At 42.3% G+C, this 25,583-nt stretch overlaps 1 protein-coding gene across 1 annotated transcript in view; it reads right to left on the reverse strand.

Annotated features, from left to right (window-relative positions):
- Positions 1-25,583, reverse strand: part of SLC1A2 (solute carrier family 1 (glial high affinity glutamate transporter), member 2) — a 59,861-nt gene that overhangs the window by 16,334 nt on the left and 17,944 nt on the right. The window contains exons 4-7 of the mRNA XM_015410295.1: positions 15,905-16,067; positions 12,586-12,712; positions 3,459-3,692; positions 436-630 (exon numbers count right to left, since the gene is read on the reverse strand). Of these exons, the coding sequence (XP_015265781.1) occupies positions 436-630; positions 3,459-3,692; positions 12,586-12,712; positions 15,905-16,067 (719 nt within the window). The remainder of the gene's footprint in view (positions 1-435; positions 631-3,458; positions 3,693-12,585; positions 12,713-15,904; positions 16,068-25,583) is intronic.

Here is a 25,583-nt window from a genome sequence, read left to right on the forward strand (position 1 = left end):
CACAGTTTGAACTTTCCCTCCTTGTTCCTTTTTTTTGCCACCAGGGCCAAAACGTGGCCACTGCTTTGGTGACTGAATCAGCTCTGTCGGATAAAAGAACAGAAATTGACCAGGGAAGGGAGGGGAGATTTTCTTTTGTCAAGATAGGTATAATATACTTCTGCCTCTCCATCTTCCAGTTGGGGCAAGCTAGCACTATGTGATCCATCGTCTCCACCCTACCTAGGTTACGTATTCAGTCTAGCCAACGTGATTATATATATAGAAGAAGTGGGATGGGATTAATGTGTGCTGAGGTACTCTAGGTCTCTGATGTGATGTCCAACAAAAAGAGCATACATCAAGACTGATTTTTTAATCCTGCAAGACTGAGGGCTTGCTAGTTTCCTGGGAAACCCTGTGCTTGTGTCACATAGAGCTGAACATGAAACTCACCTGACAGTGACTATCTGTCCACCATCCAATACAACTCCATTCATCTGTGCTATGAAGATGGCAGCCACTGCTTCATAAAGGGCAGTCCCATCCATATTAATGGTGGCTCCCACAGGTAAAACAAATCTTGTCACACGCTTATCAATGCCCAAGTTTTCTTCAAGGCAGCGGAAGGTAACAGGTAATGTACCAGCACTGATGATTCAAGAAAAAGGAGAAAGGGGTAGGTAGAGGGAAGTTACATATCAAATTCTTACTTCATGGGACGATATTACATAGGGTGCTTCCACATGGGTCATTTGCACTGCGTCTGATGTTGTTGGAAGTGTCCCCCCCCCTAGAATCCCTACCGGATTGTGGGACATTTGTGCACCTCCCATGGTTTCCCTGGAATTTTTTTACAATCTTTCTCAAACCTGCTTTGCTGCAAAGTCTTGGGAAGGATCACAGCCTGAATGGCTGCCATGTGGGTGGGAACGTTATTTCCAGTCCTACTCACATGGCAGCCATTTTCTTGCAACGGCCATTTCTTCTTCCTGTCACCAGGGCATTTTTCTTTTTTAAAAAACACGAATGAATAGCACTATATTAATATACGTTTCCTTTCCTTTCAACCAATAAAAGCTCTATGTTGCATAGATCTTGAGCAGTGAATATTTACTATAAAACATTTATTACCCAATAGACAAAAGAAATAGACATTTTGCAACTGCTAGGGTTTTTTTTTGGGGGGGGGGTCCTTATCAGCAAGTAGAGATGTCACCATATCATACAGATATGAATCAGAGCAGGCTCACAAATATGGCGAAATATAGAAGCTCTGTAATTAGAAGGCACTGGCAAGCCACCTCTGCTTATCACTTGCCTTGAAAGCCCCTTACTGGGGTCACCATCAGTCCACTGTGACTTGACGGCTCTTCACACACACATCCTATATATCACTATATATCCCCCCTCCCAGCTCACACAACTTGTTAAGAGAAGTTTCTCATGATGTCTCCATTGTAGCATTCAAAGAAGAACTGAGAGAGAAGTGTGGCCCCACCCTGGGCAAGTAGGTTGCTACATGGTGCTCTCAGTGGGTTGAGCCACTGCTGAAAAATCTTTTTATGCTTTTTAGATGTTTCTCTGATCTGAATCTGTATATGCTCAATTACCTATCAGTGTCATCCAAAGATCCTATGAAGAAGAATGCATAATTTATGGAACTTGTTGCTACAATACTACTTTAGGTGACTTTAAAAGGGTATTAGAAAACAAACGGTGGACCAGTCTACAAAGAGCTGTTCAGCATAGAATTTCTATTATCAAAAGCAGTATGCCACTGAATATTAATTGCTAGGGCAACAGTAGGGGAGAACTATTGCCCTCTTGCCCTGCTTGAGATTTCCCAGGAAGCATATAGTTGACCACAGTGGGAAAACTGTTGCAAGATTTACATGGACATTTAGTCTAGCAAAACTCTTACAAGAATATAGTCTATTGAGCCAATGAAAATGGGTAGGCTATGACCAGCCTTTTTGTTACTTGAAATGGCATCCCTAAACTGAGAAGCTTCTCACTCCACAGATGCGCTGTTCTTTGACTTCAAGCTAACTTAAACCCCATAAAACCGTAGAAAACAGGCTGGCTAGGTATCAGACAGTAAAATACTAAACAGAACAACAGCTATTCAGTGTTGTGAACCTTGTGAGAGAAAATCCCAAGGAATAAACAGGTTGCTAACCAGTTCCAGTTGCCATAGGAACCAGCTAACTCAGAGGAGAGGTCAACTCGGACAGACCCCGGTAAAAAGAGAAGTGAAAAAGAGTAAAAAGAGAAGTGGTTGCTGGGAGGAAATTTGGAAGCACAGTGAGGCTCGAGGTCACTACTGGGTTCTGTCAGAAAAGCTGAAAAAAATCTTGCCTGAAAATCAGGAGAGATATCCTGGCCTTACAAGCCTTTGAGAAATGGAGGCCAGGAAGAGCCAAGAGCTACAATGGTGCTGAAGAGAAGTGCTAAACAGAGTGCAACAGCTACAAAAGGACCATCGTGGCAAGGCTACCAGCTAAGTTCAGTACATAAGAAGTTATCTGCTTCTGAGAGGAAGACTGCCAGATGAGCTCAAAAGTTGCAACAGTAATGATCAAAGTGAACTAGATATATTCATGCATGCCTGCATGGTGAGTCAAAGTAGCTGGGAAGCAATGGGACTATTGATTCAATTGACTGATTTATAGCATATTTACCTAAAAGAAAGATGACCCCCCCCTTCATAAAAATGTTAAACACAAAAATGTTTTTTAAAAATCACTGTATAGATTTATAATTTGTGTGTGAATGTATGATGGCTCCTCATCTGGAAAAAAAATCTAGTCTTTTAAGTAAATAAGTACATTGGTAGATACACTGATTAGCTAGTAATAATAATTCATAATACTATGTAATGAGGTCTTTGCTGAGAAAGCAATCCTAAGCAGGTCTACTCAGAATTCTATGCAGTTCTATTCAATGAGGCCTCTTCCCAGGGAAATGGTCTTAGAAATGCTCTGTGAATCTGTATATTGGTGCTTGAATAATGATAATAAAAGTTTGGATTTATACCTCGCCCTTCACTACCCAAAGGAGTCTCAGAGTGGCTTACAATCCCTTCCCCTCCCCAGAACAGACACCCTGTGAAATAAGTGGGGTTGAGAGAGTTCTCTCGAGAACTGCCCTTGAGAAAATAGCTCTGAAAGAACTTACGACTGACCCAAGGTCACACCAGCAGCTGCATATGGAGTCGTGGGGAATCACACCCGGTTTTCCCAGATTAGAGTCCGCACTCCTAACTACTACAGCAAACTGGCTCATCCAAACTGATTTTTTAAAAAACCCAAATAAAATAATGTATATTTCCGAAAGTATCCAGAAACTTAATGCTTTCTGGTTGAAATATATGCAGGGTTTGAACAGCCACCTGGGTAAGTATCGTTAACAAAGTATTAGTATAAAACTCAATCCCTTCTTAACTATACCAATATATGGCATTTCATATTGAGTACCTTGAAGCAGTGCCCAGAGCAGTAATCCATGCTTGGAAGATGCCAGCAAAGAATGAGAAGGGATTTTTTCTTGTTATAACAAAGTACAACAAAGGCAAGAAGATCCCTCCATGAATGACAAGGCCTATGATCACAGTTACCATGTACATGCCTAGTTGTCGAGCAACTACTTCCAAGTCCTTGATTGCAATGATTTTCCCACAGATGAGACAGGCAATGCCCAATGGAGAATACCTAAAAGGGGGAAAAAATAAACAATTTAAAATGACACCGAGGTATCTGGCTCAAAACAAAACATGACCCCATTCATCTGCTCATTGGATTTTACAACAAACATGGATACACTGAAAATATAGTTGAGCTTCCTGACTACTGTCAACTGTCCCTATCATTTCTAAGTCCACAACTGTTGCATAAAGGTTGTATAGACTACACAGTCATGGTAATGTTGCCAACAAAAACCTTGTCCCAAAAACTCATGTGAAGTGAAGATTCTGAGTCCACATAGGAGTTGTTCACAAATTCTTTCCGTTAGTACTGAACTGGTTTCTGCCCAGCTACATTACTCAGTACTGCAAAGGGAGTCTTATCAGATTAAGTCCAATAACCACAGCTGCTCTCTCTGTTGTAGGGATTTCTTGTGACCTTCTCTACTGATCAAGAAGAATTGGTTCTGGATGCAAGTGACAATCTCAACTCAATGGCAAAGTACCCTGATCATGTAGTACAGAAGATGGTGTGAACTGATAGGATCCTGATACATAATATTCAGTAGTATTCAAACACATGTCCATGATTTTAAGGATTATCTAGCAAAGAAGAAGGGAGAAAAGTGACTTCCCAAGGAGTCGACAATATATTCAGCATAGCACATAAACTGACAAAAATTACTAGCCAACATCAATTTTGACTGGCTCATCTGTTCATATGTATAGTGGCATGCATTGTGCGTGGCATTCAAGCTTGTTGTGCAGTGCGGTGCTGGTGGGTACTGGGCTGACTCAACAGGATTCTACCGTTGTTGCTAGTGTTATGTACTGGGTTCTGGATGCATTGCAGTGATCAGCTCTAGTTTATTTAGTGATTTCGGGAACATGGCAAGGACACCCAGCAGGGTTTGAGCCCTGCTTATAAAGCATGTAAACACCCCACACCATATACACCCACTCCCAAGGATAGGCTATTTACATTACACTGCTTATCTATAGCTCATTTCCAGGATCCTGGTCAGCTATTGTTCTTGGGGAGCAAGCTCATCCAGTTCAAGGTCCACATTCAGGGATGACTTAGGTTCAATACATAACACTGAACCGTGAGGATTTAAATGGAAGGTACTTGCTGGGTGCTACTGTGCAGCTGTTATAGGGTAATTGCGTAAATTAAAGGGAAAAAATGGATGCCACCCCCACACATCACACCCCGATTTCCAAAAGTTTTTTAAAATATCATCTGTTCATATGTATAGTGGCATGCAGAAAAACTGAAGGGGAGGGAGCTATCTAATTTATAAAATTGTCCCTATCATGTTGCCTAAAGTTGATTCTTATTCATCACTGACAGCTGGGTGTGAGCTAAGTATGTAGCTATTTATGTACCTGGGTCACTTTTATCATCATCATCATCATCAGACATTGTGTGTAGAATAGCCAGAAGATTCTAAGATTGTCAGGCAGCCAGAAATTCTCTTCATGTGTTATGCACGATGGTGTGATCACTGACCTCGAGCCAGACATCCAGGAGTGTGAAGTCAAATGGGTTTTAGAAAGCATTACTAACAACAAAGTTAGAGGAGGTGATGGTGTCCCAGCTGAGCTATTCAAAGTCCTAAAAGATTATGCTGTTAAAGTGCTGCACTCAATGTGCCAGCAAATCTGGAAAATGCAACAGTGGTTGCAGGATTGGAAAAGGTCAGTTTACATTCCAATCCCAAAGAAGGGCAATGCCAAGGGATGTTCAAACTATTACACAATTGCATTCATTTCACATGCTAGCAAGGTCATGCTCAAGATCCTACAAGCTAGGCTTCAGCAGTGCATGGAAAGAGAACTGCCAGAAGTACAAGCTGAATTTCGAAGAGGTAGAGGAATGAGAGATCAAATTGCCAACATTCGCTGGATTAAAGCAAGAGAGTACCAGAAAAATATCTATTTCTGCTTCCTTGACTACGCTAAAGCCTTTGATTGTGTGGATCACAACAAATTGTGGCAAGTCCTTAAAGAAATGGGAGTACCAGACCACCTCACATGTCTCCTGAGAAACCTGTATAAGGATGAAGATCACTGCAGACGGTGACTACAGTCATTAAATTAAAAGATGCCTGCTCCTTGGGAGGAAAGCTATGGCAAACCTAGATAGCATGATAAAAAGTAGAGACATCACCCTGCCAACAAAAGTCCATATGGTCAAAGCAATGGTATTCCCTGTAGTAATGTATGGCTGCGAGAGTTGGACCATAAGGAAAGCCGAGCACTGAAGAATACATGCTTTCAAATTATGGCGCTGGAGAAGACTCTTGAGAGTCCATTGGACTGCAAGGAGATCAAATCAGTCAGTCCTAAAAGAAATCAACCCTGACCAATGTTCCCTCTAAGCTGTGGAGTCTTGTGAGCAAAAATTCTACTTTGTGAGCTACTGGCATTAAAGTTGTGAGCGAGTGATTTGGCTGCTGCATAAATTAGTTTGCTCTGGAGCCACCCTTCCTGAGCTAAGACAAAAACGTGTGAGCCAGAGACTAAAAAACTGTGAGCTAGCTCACACTAACTCACCTTAGAGGGAACACAGCCTATGAGTGGGGCCAACTCTGCAACCTTTCATGCTGCATTGCTAAATGGAAGAACATTGTTGGGCTTCATCAAGGGGAGGGAGGTGAGCCGAGCCCAAGGGGTGTCAACATTCCCCAGCTTTCCAAACAAGTACTCTACAGAAGCATGCAGGGCTTCGAGGGCTTCCCTTCCAATCTCAGTCAATTGTAGCAAAGAATAAAGGAAGAGGAGGAGTTTAGTGGCAAAAGACTAAAAAAGCTCTCCAGAGCTTCTGCCAGAGGACTCCTTCCCCATACAAATTGCAGCCCTGTGCAAAGTGTGGTGGAGTTGCAGCCAGTTTTGCACAGGCGCAGAAACACATACACATTGCCAGCAATCACAGCTTGCAATGGCAGTGTCAGTGGATTGTTTCATGCATTCTGTACACTCAACATGTTTCCCCATATTATGAGATCACGTGACTCTCATTTTTCACAGTGGTCAATAACATATGAGGCTTCAAGAAGGTGTTCAGTATTCCTTGCAAACTAAGTCTTATATTCTGTTCTGGTCAATTACACAACAGAGAATCCCCTAGTGCTTGGGAATATGGAAAATGGGGCATCCCAGCTGCTTGAGAGTTTCATGAAAAGGCTGGTCAATTTCAACAGTGGGTTCTCCCCCTTTGACTGTGTTCCTTTCTGTTCCCTTTCATTCAGCGAACTAACGCTAAAATGCATGTGCAAAACCTGAATGTTAAATACTGGGTTCTGGATGCATTGCAGTGATCAGCTCTAGGTTATTTAGTGATTTCAGGAACATGACAAGGACACCCAGCAGGGTTTGAGCCCTGCTTATAAAGCATGCAAACACACCACCCCACACACACCCACTCCCAAGGATAGGCTATTTACATTACACTGCTTATCTATAGGTCAATTCCAGGATCCTGGTCAACTATTGTTCTTGGGGAGCAAGCTCACCTAGTTCAAGGTCCACATTCAGGGATGGCTTAGGTTCAATACAAAACACCTTAACAGACATAGTCTCTTTGGTATGCTTGTTGGCGACGTTCTCAGGTTGAACATTGCAGCTCTGGCTGAGTGGTCGCGGTTACGGGATCTGAGCCCGACATTGCTGGCATGGTGCTGGTGGAAGGCTGTGGGGCTGGCGTGACATCTGGAGAGTCCATGGCCGATTGGTCTGGTGTTTCACCCTCCAGGTGGTCGGGCTGTGCACTGTTGGGCTGAAACTCACTCTCGGTCTCCGGCTCCTGCAGTCGCAGCCATCCCTCATCGTAGTCTTCCACTGCTGCTGCTGGTGACTCTGGGTCAACTAGAAGTAGATGGCGGCGGAGCTGGTCTATGTGTCTACAAAGAACCTGACTGTCATCGGTCAATACCTTGTATGACAGAGACCCGATAACTCTGATGACTTTGGCAGGAACCCAGGTAGGACTGCTGGAAAAGTTCCTTGTGTAGACAGAGTCGCTGGGGGAAAATCCTCTGGGTTCTCCATTGCCTGATGATGTTCTGGGGTTCAATCTGGGTGCAGTCTGTCCAGTCGGGTGGTTAGGCACTTGCCCATGAGGAGTTCCACTAGGCTGTGGCCAGTGGTGGTGCTCGGAGTCACCCAGTGGCCAAAAAGGAAGGCTGTGAATGGCAGGCTCAGGCAATGCAGGTAACCTTTCTGCAGCTCCTGCATGTGGCATCCCGGAAACAGCAGGATCTCTGTTTGTGGGGCTTCCCGCAGCTGGCACATGGTGTCGGTGTGGTGGTGTTCATGGTGCGTGGTGGAGTGGAGGGGCGAGCACTGCAGTGGGTAGGTTGCTATAGTTGCAGGACCTCACCTTCCTCCTCCTCGGATGTGTCCCGTGGTGGGCTACGGAGGTAGGTCTCCTTGATGATGGAGGGCTTTTTGCTTACCGGACCTCTGCTGTGAACTGGCTTCCACGGCGGCTTCCACGGCGAGGGCTAATTCCATGGTCTCCTTGAATTTGGGGTCTCCCTTAGTGAGGAGCTTTCTTTGAATCCTCTTGTCCCACAGGCCGAATACCAGCCGGTCTCGGAGCGCATACTTGAGGTTGTGGAAGCTGCAGTGTCTTGTATTCTGTCGGAGCGCTGTAACATAGGCCATGATCGATTCATTCGTGGCCTGGTTCCTGGTGTGGAACACGTGGCAGGCAGTGATGACTTTAGCGAGAAGTGCTCCTTCAGCTGGTCCAAAATCGTCTTATACTCGGTGTTTTTGAGTTCCACGGGAGCAATCAGCGAACGAGTGATCTCAAAGGTTGAGCATCCACAGACTTGGAAAATGGTGGCGTGCTTCTTTTCCACCTTCTTGATCTCGGAAGACCTGAGGAAAAACTCGAACCAGGAGATGTAGGACTCCCAGTCTTCCGTGGTGGTGTCGAATGTGTCAAAGTGTCCTGGAGCAGCAGCCATGGTCCCAGGAGTGATGCATTGCACGTGGCACTCGAGCTTGTTGCGTGGTGCGGTGCTGGTGGGTACTGGGCTGACTCAACAGGATTCCACCCTCGTCGCTAGTGTTAAATACTGGGTTCTGGATGCATTGCAGTGATCAGCTATAGTTTATTTAGTGATTTCGGGAACATGGCAAGGACACCCAGCAGGGTTTGAGCCCTGCTTATAAAGCATGCAAACACCCCACCCCATATACACCCACTCCCAAGGATAGGCTATTTACATTACACTGCTTATCTATAGCTCATTTCCAGGATCCTGGTCAGCTATTGTTCTTGGGGAGCAAGCTCACCCAGTTCAAGGTCCACATTCAGGGATGACTTAGGTTCAATACATAACACTGAACCGTGAGGATTTAAATGGAAGGTACTTGCTGGGTGCTACTGTGCAGCTGTGATAGGGTAATTGCGTAAATTAAAGGGGAAAAATGGATGCCACCCCCCACACATCACAAGCAATGTTCCACCCCGATTTCCAAAAGTTTTTTAAAATTGTAGCTGCAGAATAAATACACTGGTACTCTCTTGCTTTTTCCATAATCCAGCTTAGAGGGAGCATTGCTCATAGGTGGTGTCTGTGTGGGTTTGATTGGAACAGCTTCTCCCCTCCCTGTCTCACTGTTTGCTAAGTCAGCAGCAAGATCAGGATTCTCCTCTCGCCACCAAATCCTTTCTTTTTTTCCTTTTTTTGCTTTGCACTGGGTACGCTGCCGTTTGCCTCCCTTGCTCAGCTCCTTTTAAACTCTCTCTCCATTTTAAATTTTTTTTTGTATTCAGCGATCTGAGACTAGCAACAGTCTCATGCCACTTGTACAAAAAAATTAATAGTGTTAAAATGAGGGGAAAATGGGAGCTTGTACCCCAATGAATAGGGGAGGATGGCAGAAGGTGCAGAGTGGGCAGAACGACCTCCATGTGGGCGGGGGAGTGACCTTCGAGGGGTTGAGAAATGGCAGGGGGTGAAAATCCAAGGGAATCTGTACGCTTTTGAATTACCTTTGGCTTGGAAGCGAAGCAAGGGAAAACCCAGCAGAAAGCCACTCTCAGAAAACCCAGGGAAACAGCAAACAGAAAGCAAACAGAGTGCTGAAGGGAGGCAAAGCAATGCAGAACGAAAAAGAAAACCCAACAGACATGCACGGTGGAAGTGAGGCAAAACACCCATGCAGAATAAGCCATGATTCACCTAAAAGGCTTTTTAGTGGAAAGGCATGATGGAGAGTCTTTAGATAAATTAAGGCCCCGGTCACACAGAGAATTTGCCACGCAAAAGACACGAATGCTGGGTGGATTTTGGGGGCACGATCACACCGCAACATCCGGCAAGCATCGCACACCTGTGGCATGCCGCCGAAGACGCGCAATTTAAAAGTACCTGCAAAGATCTACTAGCAAATGGTTTGCAGACGGACTCATTTGGTGTGATCGCGCCGGCGCGCACCTATTCCCTCCGGCCGTCCTCTTTGCAGGGTGCACCGAAGGACAAAACTCCAGTGTGCCGCCATCACATCTGATCGCATAATGGTGGATCAGAATGTGACGGTGCGAATAGCCATGCCTCCCCCCCCCCCCCAGGCTTTCCGGGTGTGGCCGGGGCCGAAGTAAATCGATAATATTTTTGAAGCAAGCTTTTTTGTTCTTTAAATTGGTCAGAGCCATTAACCATCACTTCCTGTGTGTGAAGTTTTCATTGGCGTGCTCCTTTGAGGGTGAATGGAAGGCTGGTCCATATCTCCCATAGAGACCCTGCTTTGGTTGCTTGCAGAGCCACTCATTAGTTGGTGGCTGCCAGCAATAAAACCTCTGTGGTGATAACCTTGACTATTGGACATCCTCGTGAAACCTGTTTTCCCAAGTTTCTGGTGGGATATGATATAAAGCTGTATTTCAGTGCTGTTTCAATATGTGTTATTTATAAAAGGTCTCGAGGGCCAGCTGGTGAAAATGCAGAGTACAACTCTTTAAAATAAATTCAAAAAATATAACAGAAGCAAGATCCAGTGCCCTCACGCCCTCCCCATGGCTACAGTCACAGGTTACTGAATGCAGCCAGCTGGATTCCAGCGGAGAAGGAGATTGGAAAAGATCTCAGTAATAGGGATCCCCACACTTATGCTCTGTTTTTAATACTTAACTACCATTTTGGACACATCATTCTGAAAAAGATAACTGAAAGGAGACTTTTTAGGAGGAACCTCTGCTTTCCCTCTGACCTTTCAATGAACTGTCTAGTCATCCCCCAGAAACAGCAATCAATCAGTTATCTACAGGCCTCTCACATTTCCCTACTTTGCATACTGTTTCCTCAGGTGCCACCCAGTCTGCTTTCTAAAAAATTCACTGGGTATAATCCTTACAAAAAGAGTTCACACAGCATCCTAACCAGATGCCCAGCTTTGTTTTATGTTGTTATGGTACTCACAAGAGTTTCATAAATCACTGGAGCTGCTGTAGGGGATGAATCCTTCCTTAGAAAGAAGCCATAAATACCTGGACAGAATGTACCTACAGAAGAAAGGGATCTATCGCCAAAGAAGAAATGTTCTCATCTGTATGATTAATCTTTAAAAATATTTTTAAGCATGTATTACCAAGAGTCTTGGGTAGGAAGATGTGCCACTAGCTGTAGCAACACCAGTGCTAGGGGCTGGATTTGGGTGCCAATTCTAGTGAAAGGGCAGCAGCTGGGCAATAATCTTGAGGTGAATCCAATCTGCCCTGAAATGAGCATAACACTGGGCAATAAATTCAATATACAAAAGCTAATTAGAACTTCTTTGGGGAATGGAATCCTAGGATTGCCAGGCCCCACCAGAGGCAAGGGATTCCCCCTACATCCATTTCTGGTTTCCTGCCAGCACTCCAAGCAGTGGCAGGAGAAAAATAAAATGGCAGTTGGGCTGATGGGGAAACACAGAAGTGACATCAATACTCTCTAGGAATTATTGGGAACTTTATGGTTTTGCCATAGTGTTTCTGGCAATGCCTAGAGAGGTGTTTGCCCTGGAAATGACTTCACATCATCACCAACAGCCATCCCCATATCCCTATCCCACTGGTCTCCCACTGATAGCCAGGCTGTGCCTGGTCACCCTAGACTAGGATGACCTGGATTCAAACCCCAATTCAGCCATCAAGATCAGTAAGTGACTTCAGGTGCATCAGTTAGCAAGTTTCTCTCTTGCCTTGTTTTATTGATAAGTTGGGAGGGATGGGATAACTCCTGCATGTGTTACCTTGAGCTCTTAGGAGGAAGGGTGAGATACACCTTTGAAAAAAAATGTATAATGTAAATTTTATTGGTTTAAAACTAATAGTAAAATATATTATTCATTTATTTATTTTATACCCTGCCCTATCCCACGAGTGGGCTCAGGGTGACTTACAACATAAGATTCATAAAACAATAAAAGCGATAAAACCAATAAAACAACAGATGGCACAATAAACAATAACAGAAAGGACTTATGCTTCATGTCAGGTGAATAAAAAGCTCCAGTGTCCAAGTAATGTTATCTAAAACAGTAGGGCACTGGAAAGGGGCCATGACTTGCTAGGGAGAATTGCAGAAGAATTGCTAAAGAGGCAGCATTTTATAGTGTTTAGAATGTCAGGCTAGGATTTAACAGAACCAAGAGCAAATTACTACTCTGCCATAGTTGCTCGCAGGGTGACCTTGGGCTGGTTACTCACTGTTATTTTAACCTACCTTACGGGGTTGCTGTTGTGGGGATAAAACAGAGAAGGGGAAAATTATGTTGTAAGCTACTTTGGATCCCCATTTTGGAGCAAATAGGGGCATAAATAAAAATAAAAAGAAAGAAGAATTTATGCATAAAATACAAAATGATACCCACAGTAAACAGGATTTGGTATGTCTCAAAAGGTGAGTAGTTAGACTTACCACATGATCATAGTTACCAATTTCATTATAATCTCATTCAAAATATTGAAGAAATCCACCATCATCTTGGCTTGATCTCCCATCTTGCCCATTGTAATGCCAAAAGCAATGAAGAACCCAATGAGACCTATTGGAAGAATGCTAGAAGTGAAAGTACTGAGGCTTTATCAAAGTGAAGAATTCTATTAACTTCATGAACTCAGTCCTGTAATGTTATTAAGTAATCTTAAAAGCAATTATTTAACTGAAATGCAATTTATATTATTACTACCTTGCTGGAACCCCAGGGACATCTTCCCTTCTTGTATAAAAAGTAATAATTTTATTATAACAAACTAGCATGCTTTTTCAGAAACAGGCATGTATTTGCCTCACACTCACAGATGTGCATGTACATGTAAAAAGACTGCTGCTATTGAAAAAAAACCTGTTTTTGCCTAATTTACAAACCAAATTATATACTGAAATCAAGGTGTTGTGTCATAAATCATAACAGACAAGTATATTCAGTTTATTGTAGCTAACTGATTATGAAAGTCAGTAGCAAGTTACTTTCCCTATGAGTCAAGGGAAAGTGTGGGAGAAATGTGTATTAAATATATGTCTCTAAGGATTTGTGACTCCATGGGCTACTCCAGCTTCCATAAAGCAAAAACAAATATATTTGATTTACCATCAAGTAAATCAACAAACAGGAAGTAAATCTCCAAGAGAAAGTAAAAGGCAATTAGAACAATTAATCATTCTTTTTAATAATTCTCAATACAAAAACAACAAATAATCAACTGAAACACAGAAAGCTACGTTTGTACACTTTGGAGTACAGTAAATGGCCCTTTTCACATTACTGTACTAAACCAGATGTTATTTGTTGTTGGCCCAATTTCAAATAAAGCAATACAGGGACGGGGATTTCATACAGCAAATTTCCTTCCATTACTGAGCTGTCTCTGAAGCACTATGGTCATTTCAAACAGTGCCACTTTTCCCCTGCCCCTTTTCACCTCATGATCTTTCTTTGACTTTCTTTGAATGTTCTAAGGTGAGCGCTATAGTGCTAAACTACTATAGCACCAAAGTGCTATATTGGTTTAGTGCTATAGCGCTCACCTTAGAATGTAAAAAAAAAAAGCCTGAGAAAGATTGAGCTGTGAAAAAGGGCAGGGAAAAAGTGGTATTGTAGAAAGTGCTATGGACAGTTTAAACAGCACACCACAGCGATTCAGAAGCATAACAAAGGGATTAAAAATGGAAAAAAGCAGTTTCCCTCAAAAGCAGCTCAACCACGCATTGCTAACCCAACATAAGCAGGTTTGTATGAACAGGTAAATAAATTCTGCCAGAAGCTGATTACTAAAACGGGTCTGTTGAATGACAGAAAAAATCTATTAGCAATCAGTTACTAAAATGGAATACAAAGGCAGTTTGAAAAGTGTCAAATGTGTTTTCTGCCACATGAGATGAATGTGATTTGAAAAGTCAGCAGAGAGATCTGTGCAGTATAGATTTTCAGTATGGTTTCAGACTGATGACAGCCCTGATTATTTTATAGATTCTCTGAAACCGATAAATTCCGAATAGCCCTGAGTGTACGAGTACACTCCTGATTACCTGAGATCATTGTTAATCTCCACAGACATTAATAGCACCAGAGTGATATCAATTAAGCAACTGGTCGCCTATTAGATTATTATTGGTAATTTGCTAAAGCCAAATTAGCTAATTGAAATATTTTCCAAGAGAATCTGGTATAACTGATTACTATTTGATGCACAGTGTTGCATTATAAAAACATTTATGGATGAATAAAATGTATAAACTATTATTGTTTCTTAAAATATAAAAAGTTTGAATTAATAGCTGTCAGGATCTAAAGAACTGTTTATGCTCAAAAAAGGAACTTGTACAAACTAGGGGCTAAACCAAATGAGATGCTGGAAGATCTGTGATCAGATTTCCTACATGTTCTTTATTTCTCAATAACAGCCGGAAGGGAGAGAATTTGGATTGGGGTAGCAGTGAGGGAAGAAATGAGGTTAAGTCTTTCCCTTACACTGCCACTTATCTCCAGCAGATCTATTTGCCCAGTCGGGGGAAGACGCAGATAACATACAGGCAACCAACTGGGGAAATAGCAGCTCTGGGCAGGGGCTATCTGAGGCTGGGAACATAGCATGGGAAGAAAGAGAACGGCTATCTCTTGTGGCTCTGATTCAAATCAGGACTTTCCATAACGGCTGTGCAATAAAAAGCATACTGGAGACAGACCAGTAGCCAGGAATTTCTAAGTTGGGGGGCATTTAAATTCCTCAGGTGGCCCTGGGGCACTGGCTAATTCAATTCAATGTAATTTAATTAACTTGATTGGTGAGGTGCAGGGGGAAGGCAAGGAGAAGCGGCAGCCATGACAGTGTGGGGGAATTCACGGTGGCTACTGCATCTTACCAGAAAGTCAGGGGGTCTGGGCTGAAAGGAAGTCAGGGGGCCTTGGTAGGAAGTCAGGGGGGCAGGCCCCAAAATGCCCCACGGTAGCTACAGGCCTGACTGGAGATCTAACCTTCTAACAGAATACAGCCAAATTTTGAAACTGAGGTGTTCAAAATGAATGCCAACTCTCTGGAAGCCACCACAATTATGAGCTGAGTCAAACACCCCTCTAAACTTTGGCTTGGAGTGTAATCAGTTTACCCGCATATGAGTTTAGCTGCTTTTTGTGACATCAGTATTTTAAATTCCATCACTGTTAAACACATGCAGCTACCTTATAAACTATTATATGCATTATATTGCTCCCCAAATATAGTTTTAAACATTTTCAAAAATACGTTGATCATATTTTATGAAGATGTGCATAGACATTGGTGGGCTTTTGATTTTTTTTTAAAGGACATCTTCATGGAGGTGGGGAATCTTCTCCTCAAGAGAATAAGGGTGAATGTCTGAACTTTTCATGTAATATTAACAGAAAACAACCGTTCTCGTTTATTTTAAGGAGCTGAAACCAAAGATTAAGCTAAAAAATATTTTAATTTTTTTTAAAGGACATCTTCATGGAGGTGGGGAATCTTCTCCTCAAGAGAATAAGGGTGAATGTCTGAACTTTTCATGTAATATTAACAGAAAACAACCGTTCTCATTTATTTTAAGGAGCTGAAACCAAAGATTAAGCTAAAAAATATTTTAATTTTTTTTAAAAAAATGTTTTACATTTAAATTTATTTTTTTAAATTTTTTTAAAAAACCAAGCTGTTCTACACTTAATAAGGGGAAAGCAACTGATTAGGTTCAATATAATACCGGTAGAAAACTATTTCCTTACCTAAAACATTCATTCCATCCTTAAATTCAAGGCCCTTCTTAATAACCATCTGGGGTTCTGAAGTTACTTCTGTCTCATTCATCATGGCAAAGATGGATTCTGTAACATTGGCTGGTTCTTCAGTTTCTTGAGGGTCAATTACTTTCTTAGTGACTGTTTGAATCTGACAAAATCAAAAGACAAACTGCAAATGTCTTTGTTACATAACAAACCACTTTACACTTTTTCACATCAAGTGCTCTTCTAAACTGATTTGTTGTACGCAGTCATCTGCATGGAGCCTGCTGCTTTATGCAAAGACATGTGGACTGGGGCCACTATTACCCCAGCATTTGAAATGGGGAATAGAAATGACACTAGTGGAGAACCCACAAGGACTTGCAAGAGTCACTTCATTTTGCCCTGTATCACCTTCCCAACACTATTTCCTCCTTCTATCCTCCTGTCAACCCATAGCCACTCCTCATTTTCATATTTCCTTCTTGCCTTACTACTCACCAACCAACTTTTCTTTTATCTGCCCCCAGTCTATAGTTTTATTTATTCTTTAATTTTTGCCCCACCTTTCTCCCCACTGGGGACCCAAAGCAGCTTACATCATTCTCCTCTCCTATGTTTTACTCTCACAACAATCCTGTGAGGTAGATTAGGCTAACAGTGGGTGACTTGCCTAAAGGTCACCCAACAGCTTCCATGGCAAAGTGGAAATTCAAATCCAGGTCTCCCAGATCCTAGTCTGACACCTCAAGCACTACATCACACTGGCTCTCAGCTTTTCCTCCTTCCCTCCCCCTGGCAGCCTCTCCCTGGGAAAAGTCTGGCCAAGTTTAAAAGTCATACAGTTATGACCAAGTTATGTGAAGGCTACTACTGAACCTAGGTGAATTGTGTGGTACCAGGTCATAGCCACCACCACACATGGCTGAATCATACAAGTTACATGGCAGCAAGTTGCCTGGTGGCTGCTGCTGGGCCTAGCACCAATACGTTCTCCCTCCAGGGAAGGAGGGAGGGGAACAGGGTAAAATGGGAGGCCAAAATAGCTCTGGGAAGGACTGCTTTTTACTGATAGCAACTAAGGACTGAACATTGGCAGTATGGTTGTGGTTGCATAGCAACCCCCTACTGAGATCTTTCTTAAAGGCATAGGTGCTGCTTTTATTTGGCAGGTGTTTAATCCCCAAATGTGTGTGTGTGTGTGTGTGTGTGTGTGTGTGTGTGTGTGTGTATTTAAGTTTTCGGATTTTTCTGCAAACCTAGTGCTTTTCTCCAGTTTGTAGAAAAATCTGTCTTCTCTGTTCATGGCTCCAATCTCTAGATTTAGGTATCCACAAATGGTGCCATAGTGAGAATTAGATATATTGATGATATCTCTGGTCCCTCTTAAAATCACGAAGAAAGAGGAAGATAGAAAGCTGTTCCCAAATCAGGCTAAGAAATATGGTGTGGCAATCCAACAAGGAGAGCAGATGCACAAAAATCTAATGTGATTCAATGAGCATTATCCGCTATCACCCATGGCTAGTGGGAGGAGGAAGGCTGCACCTGTCTTATGATAATATCCATCCCTTGAACTTTGTGTCTCTCTTGCCATGTGTTTTACATTATCCAGCCTACAGACTTATGATCTGTAACAGAGGTATTATTTATTATTATTATTTATTAAATTTCTGCATTGCCCAATTTCTGCATTGCTCTGGGTGATGTACAAGAGCAGATAAAAACATAAAAACCAGAAAAATAAAATACATAGACAACACTACTACAACAGTTTTAAAAGAATCTCGATGGCAAGCTACACATTACTTCCCATTCTGGACTGCTCAACCACCTTGTGGGCAGGGGAAGAGGAGGAACAAAACAAATCTGGAGAGCACAGAGAGGGTGCCAGCAAGAGTGGAAACCATTGCTGTCCTCAACTGAAAGCCTGGCAGAACATCTCTGCCTTACAGGTCCTGCGGAACTGCATAAGATCCCTCAGGGCCCTGATGGTGTTTGGCAGAGAGTTCCACCAGGTCGGGGCAAGGACTGCAACTGTCTAGGTAGTTAAACAACATATGCTTACAAGATTCTTATTATCCGCACATAGTTCTTTAACACAGTGTTCCATCTTACATAAGTTGTTCTTAATAAATTTCATAGCAATATCTGTTACATACCTTAGCAAAAAACTTAGTTTACCTTAGGGTTGCCAAGTTGATCTTCGCCGGGAGCGGGGGGCTCCCAGCTGGTGTCTGGTGCGCGCGCACGTCACCCGGAAGTGATGGGAGGATGCCGGGCACGTTGGGGGTGGGGCCACAGCCATACAAGGGAAAACCATAGAGTTTTCCCTTGTATGGCCGTGGCCCCGCTCCCAGCATGCCCAGCGTCCTCCCGTCACTTCCAGGTGATGCGCACATCGGGGAGGAGTTCCCCCGGGGCCCGATCCGGCGCCGCCGGGGAACGGGCATCTGGGGCGGGGGTTTCCCCGCCCCCCGGGGGGACTTGGGATCCCTGGTTTACCTCCTGTAAAAGGGGGGATTTTGACTTGATAGGACAAAAACTTCTGAATGTACTAATACATTCAAGAACCTATCTGCGAGAGGTTAGATTCAAAGCCCATTGTGTCAATACAGGGTATAGCTGGTGATAGATCTAAGGCACAATTTCTAAATATGGTGGGTATTCTGAAACATCAGTTTGTGTCCTAAGAAATATTTTGTGTCCTGCTTATACAGTGGAGAATGCATGAGCATTCGAGGCAGCACTAGATAAAGACCTGACTCATTTAATTTTGAAAAGATTTCCTTAAGCTCTGTACAAAGTCAATTTAGCTTGGCTGAAATGTCATAGGCATTCAATAAAAACCTGAAAATTAGAAAATTAGTTTCTGTAGAGAGTCTTAGTTATTCCTTCTGCTAAACTAGCACTACTAGTGGCATCATGACTTTGTAAATCATGCAGATATACCAGCAGTTTGGGTTGACACTGTTCTTCAGTGTTGTCCCCTTCCCTTCAAAAAAATTCTGCTTGTGCCTTTTTCATTAAAAATGTTCAGTTTAAAATACAGCAACCCAATGACGGAGAATCTTGCCAGAAGCTCTGAGCCAACATTCCAGCATATTTGTAATTAGATTTGATTATTTAAGATTTTTTCCCCATTTAATTTCATTATGAGAGGCCCTGACAAAATCAGAATCGAATGCAACTGGACAAAAGAGTGTACCTGATGAAGGCAGAAGGGTGGGGTATATGGCTGTAGTCCCTGTCATTAACAAAGCAAAATTATGGGGCTTGTCACTACTACTGATTGTATAAGCTTTCTCAAAGCCAGATCAGCATATCACAGCCATATGAAAAGCTTAGTCCATGCTGACTTGTAGTCATTCCAGAATATGCTGATCCCACCATGTATCCTCACCATCTCATACTGAATTTATTTTTTAATTACTCTATCATGCATTACAATAAAAAATGTATTGCTATGGCTATATTTGCTGGCCCAGCATGTGCAGGGCTGGCTGGAAATGAAACACTTCTTTAAAAAAAATGGGGAAATACACATCTCTCTACAACTTGAAAAGGTTAATGAAACCATGATGAGAGAAAAATATGACCCTGCAATACTAGAGGATTTTTTTCTCAACAGTCATGCAAGCCAAGGTATTCTCCAAAATTCCTTTGTCAGACCAGAGTACCAAATGGACTACACCCTTCAGGAGATTTCAGCTTAGGGTTCAGTGTTCTTTTCTTAAAAAGTAGACTTTGGTTAGGCTTCCAAAATAATAAGAAGCCAGGTGCTGTCCTTGTAGGCTTGGAAAAATTAAAAACATAACATAAAACAAAGTAAAATGAAATAAACTGTGTTTTTTTTAAAGAATTCCATATGTTTGTCACAAGTTTTCATTACAAACAAATTAGTCAGCTTTTAGGCTAGAAAGAAGCAGGTTTTTAAAAAGAATTCAACTGAAGCAAGCCTAAGTATAGTTGTAAAAAAAAGGTTAGGTGGTGTAGGTCTGGTGAAAAAAAAGTAAATTGCAGGTAGACAGAAGAAAGAAGCAGGTTTTTAAAAAGAATTCAACTGAAGCAACTGAATTCAACTGAAGCAAGCCTAAGTATAGTTGTAAAAAAAAAGTTAGGTTGTGTAGGTCTGGTGAAAAAAAAGTAAATTGCAGGTAGACAGAAGAAAGAAGCAGGTTTTTAAAAAGAATTCAACTGAAGCAAGCCTAAGTATAGTTGTAAAAAAAAAGTTAGGTTGTGTAGGTCTGGTGAAAAAAAAGTAAATTGCAGGTAGACAGAAAAAATTAAGGACAACAGGTTAGTGAGTCAAGTTTAGGTTATCAGTCCTCAGTGCTAAGTTTAGTAAAGCCCAGTGTAGCAGCTAGTTTGCTTTGGTGAAATAGTTCAGGGTGACGGACTGCATGACAGGAGGTGGCTCCAGTGCAGCTGTGTAAGGCTAACATAAGCTGAGGGAAGGTCCTGGGTCATCTCTAGACTACCAGGCTCAGATTAAGTCTTAGATTCTTATAATTACTCATAAGAGTCTAAGACTTAAATGAGTAGTTTGATATTTGAAGGCTGGATGGCCTAAATGATATACAAATAACTAGAAAGTGCTTTGCTGAACATGAACAGTTGAGAAAAGCTGAAGGATTAATAGTGAAACTGTTAATTTATGAACATGGACATGATCTATCAAACATATCGAGCTCTAACTGAATGTCATGAATATGCCAAGCATATTATATTACGGCATGGCTCTAGAATTAACAGAAAAAAGTCTTGTGACTACAGCAAATGAAGCAGCTCAGTACAATAAAAAGAACCCTCAATCAGAAGTACGGTAATGCTAGTTCGGAAAGATGTCTTGAAGGACACTGTGTTCTCCACTTTCCATGGGGTTCATCTGACCCTTGCCAACTCAGTTAAGAGCCTCAGTGTTATACTGGACCAACATTATTGCTGGAGAAGCAAGTTAATGCAGTTGCAAAAAAAGTCTTTCTTCCAACTCAACCTAGCTCAAAAAATGACCCTTTATCTTGATATGGCTGATCTGGCCACCTGGATCCATGCCATGGTGTCATCAAGACTGGACTACTGTAATGCACTGTACATTGGTCTCCCCTCAAAATCAAGTTGGAAACTCCAGCTGGTGCAGAATGCTACAGCTCAGCTATTATCAGGAGTTAGATGGAGCGTGCATATTACTCCCATTCTTTAGTCACTCCATCAGTTACTGGGCTCAATTTAAAGTATTGGCTATCACATACAAAGCCTTTCATGGCCTTGGACCCTCATATCTGTGAGACCATCTCTTCCCCTATGCTCCACCACAACAGCTGCACTCATCTGAACAGGGCTTTCTCTAAGTACCAACCTGCAAGTGGGCAAAATCGGCAACTGCCCGTATACATGGCTTCTCCACTGTGGCTCTCGCCTTGTGGAATGGCCTGCCTCAGGAGGTCAGGAAGGCTCCCACTCTCCTGGCTTTCTGCAGACTATACAAAACTGAATTGTTTAAGAGGGCTCTTCTACACAGGCAGTAGAGTAGCACTGCACAAAATGATTCACAAAGTTATTAGGACACATTACTAGGAGCTGTTGGTCTATACTACTGTGTACAGTTTCCTGTAATCTTGTATCATTTAATGTGTCATGTTAACACTTATGCTTTGTTCCAGTTCTGTTTTTTAGATTTCTGGTTGGTTTACAATTCAAATCCTATTTCATTGTTCACTGAATGTCCCATCCTATTTATATTGACTCGCTCTGTGGACTCTGCCTTGAGTCCCAGTGAGAAAGGAGGACTATAAATAACATGAATAAAATAAACACTTGTTACAACTTGCACGTGACTAACAGCATATATGTACAAATTTAGACATTAAGACAATTTCATTAATATGGACTATTTTGCCATATGTATTGAGATCTTTACTGGATATTAATTCCACAGTGCCACTGCACAACTCAAGAACACTTAGTTGCAGCATCTCAGAAGCATTTCACTGTCAATGAACTGCATCCACAGCAGCAGGATTCCAGTTATTTTGGACGTCTTGTATTATTACGAGTTGCATCTGCCGCAAAGACTTGGGGAGCAGAGAGCACAGTGCAGACTATAAAGGAAGGAGATATTGAAAGGAGATGAACTGCCAAGTCATTGCTATTAAAAACAACTAAATTCAGCCCAGAGGAATTGCTCATCAGACCATCCATTCTAACCTTAGGCAAGAATCTCATTGTAAAGTTACCTGATGTGAAGAAGGAAGTATCTTCAGACTGAAAAGCTAAAAAAAGCTATGTGCATTTCTACAACTGGCTTAAGTCACTGAAAGAATTGCCACTTCTAGAACAATGAAGGATGAGTTTACACTTCAAAGGTGAAAAGTCATGGGACACTCCAGTTACCATACAGGGTAGAAATTAAACACCAAAATTATATTCTATCAAGATTTAAATAGTAGATGTAAACATATTCTTCCTGTCTAGGTAAAGCACTATCGCCAAATGCAGAAGCAGTACTGTTGCCCTGCAAGGAGCTTATAACATTCTTATGGACATATGACAATAACTGGACTGAGCAATAAGTGTGCCAATGGAAATAGAATGTGCGGTGACCATGAGCTGATGCCAACTGCTTGGACTGTGAACACATGCCCAGATGAGGGAAGCCTCCTCCTGAAGCTTTGTGACAGACCAAGAGTGGGTCCATGGGTTACCTACCACCACTCACCTGCAATGCGGCAGAGATGAGCCAAGCGCCCTGGCTGCGAACAGTACACATAAGCCAGTAAAAGCATGCTGTAGAGGAATGCCATCCCATGCAAGGGAAACCTGAACATCTCTACAAAGACTCCATGAACAGAAACCTCTGTCAGCACGCAGGCACATCTCCCCCCCCACACCTTTGCCAGATACTGCACCTATGCTGCCCAGTATAACAAAAGAACTGCTTGCATAAAGGGATCAGTCGACTGACACGTACCTGCCATCAAGACTAACGACCCTGGCCGCTTCTGCTATTGTCTTCTAAAGGTGCCACTGTTAGTAGTAATGGAATCAATATTGCCCAACCATTAATCCCCCATCCTCCTGAAACCAGTTTTTGCTTAAGCAACTTCCTGGAGATGTGACAAGGGGAAGTGGCCAGTAAAAACCACCCCAAGTTCAAATAATGTATAAAAAAGAGCAGGATTCGCCATTTTCTCTCTTTCTCTCCCTCTCCCTCCCTCCCCCTTTATACCTGACCCCATTCTATCTTGCTGACTCTCGGTGTAAGTGCTGCCCAGAGTCTCTCCACATGTTCTGTCAGTTCAGAATACGACCTAGTCTCCCCTATTTTTCCACTGTAAGGATCGCTTCATCATGTCAGGACAGGTCAGTATTGCCTAACCAACGAACTCTGCACCCTTTCTGTCTATTTTTCTTAGTACTGTATTGATTGAGTGTGTGATTATGTTTATTTGTATGTGTGCATATTCCCTAGTAAAGAAACCATTTCATTAAGATCTGGTCTCTGTGTCTATTTCTGGGATTACTAGAATAAACAGGACTCCTGTATACAAAGGTTATTGCTCCCTATTCAAATTCCCCATCTTTATTAATAAATTAAGGCAATTTGGCTAACACTACCTTAAAACCAAGTTCATCTATGAAGATTATGTCAAAGCCAGGTGGCAAAACAGCAATCAGGTTTTCACCCATTATAGCAGTTATCCAGAAGCCACTGAAATTTAAAGACAATTACTAATCAATTGAACTGGGAGATGTTTTAGTGCTATGCTTGATTACCATTTGCAATAAATTAAAAAGAAGGGTGGTGGAAGATATGTGGGAAATGTCATTCTAAATTTTATTTAATTTATTGACGACATTTATTTCTATCCCATTGCCTTAACGAAGTTAATAAGGCAACTCAGAAAAACTAATAACAATACAGCAGTAATAATAAGACCTAACAAAATAAGATCAGCAGCAAATCAAATAAAATTAAGAGTAAAAGTCTGCAGCACAAGATACTATTAAAAAACCCTCTTAACTATTAAAGCAGAAAGAATGATGAATACAGCAACATATAACCAAGGTGGCACAAAAACACAAAGCTCACCATCACTTTGTATATTATTTTCATATATAATTTTTTAAAAGAAGGCCCATTAGGTGCTATGCATTAGGTTTTCTGTAACACTTTAATAAGTAAAACTGTAGGGTTTAAAAAAGGTCAGAATGCAACTTTTAGTTGCTAATAGTGTCAGGTGCTTAAGTGTTGCCAGAAGTTTGAATTTTCTTACATGAAACAAGGGCCCCCATTTCAGATTTCCTCAGTAGAAAACACTGTGGAACCAGTGCATAAGTCTAAAATAGGCACTCATAATACAGGATCTCACATGGTCAGAAACAGAGTAGTGTTCCCTCCAAGCTGTGGAGTCTCGTGAGCAAAAATTCTACTTTGTGAGCGACTGGTGTAAAAGTTATGAGCGAGCGATTTGCCTACTGCATGCATTAGCTTGCTCTGGAGCCCTCCTTCCTGAGCTAAGACAAAAATGTGTGAGCCAGAAGCTAAAAAGCTGTGAGCTAGCTCACACTAACTCAGCTTAGAGGGAACAATGGTAGTGAGGAAATTTCTCATCATCCCCATACAGCACCCTTGGATAAAGCACAGGGCTACAATAAAAGCTTGTAATCAGAAAGAGAAAGCTGAAAGACACTGAAGCAACTGAAGCAAATTGCGTTTTGCCAAGTGGCATTAACATTACAGCCACCAGGAGAACTATAAAAGGAATGAGAACACTAATATAACTTAATAGTAGCTGAATTCCCATTCAGCCAATTTTCCTGCCCTTCAGCTTTGTACCAGTCAAGGGGCCATGGATTCCCATATCCTCGTCAACAACAAATAACTGGCATGCAAGGAAGCAGTTCAGTGTTTAACTGTTCTAATTTTTGGAACTATTCTAATTTTTGGAGCTTACTGATTATCATGCGACTCTTCTTTTGAAGGCATTATGAAAAAAAACATGATAAACTGATGAGGTTTTACTACAATTCTAGGCATGCTCCCTTGGAAGAAACTCCCACTCAGATCAATTCAGCTTGCTTCTGAGAAAGCCTGATTAGGATCAGAATTAGTGTGTGTTTAGCTAAAATTTGAGAGGAGGAAAGTGGCTGTTGACATTTTTCTCTCCACGTGTTTCCACCCTACCTTGAGCAAATCTGCATTTGCTATGTAAAGCTGTTCCGTGCTGCTGTGACGCCGGCTTCCCATTTGGCTCAGTATAAAGCTCTCCTCTGTCTGCATCAGGACGCAAGCTGTTTAGGGAGAGTGCGCTAGAGAGGGGGGAGGAGCGGCCTCCCAGGGGCGCTGGCAAGGCGCTGCGCTGCGGGGAGGAAACAGCACCTGTGACCCCACACAGAGAAAGTAAAAGGGGGTGACCTGGCAGAGGGGGGACAGGAAAGATGGAACGAGCTGGGTAAAAAACATAGAACACCCAGCAGTTGCCAGGCAGGGCGTTCTGAAGACTGCCCCAGGAAATAACAAATGGGTCAGGGATGGGCATGCTTCCAACCCCCCAGTTCCCTGGCTGCTTTTAAATGCAGAAGACTGGATTTTCAGCTAACTTGTTTCCTTTGTGACAATTTCCGTATCTCCTTAGAAAAGATGGGGGGGGGGAGAATTCAGCTCCGTTGTCTGCTTTTT

The sequence above is a fragment of the Gekko japonicus genome, unplaced genomic scaffold, assembly GCF_001447785.1.
Source record: "Gekko japonicus isolate JY-2015 unplaced genomic scaffold, Gekko_japonicus_V1.1 scaffold1323, whole genome shotgun sequence".
NCBI classification, from domain to species: domain Eukaryota; kingdom Metazoa; phylum Chordata; class Lepidosauria; order Squamata; family Gekkonidae; genus Gekko; species Gekko japonicus.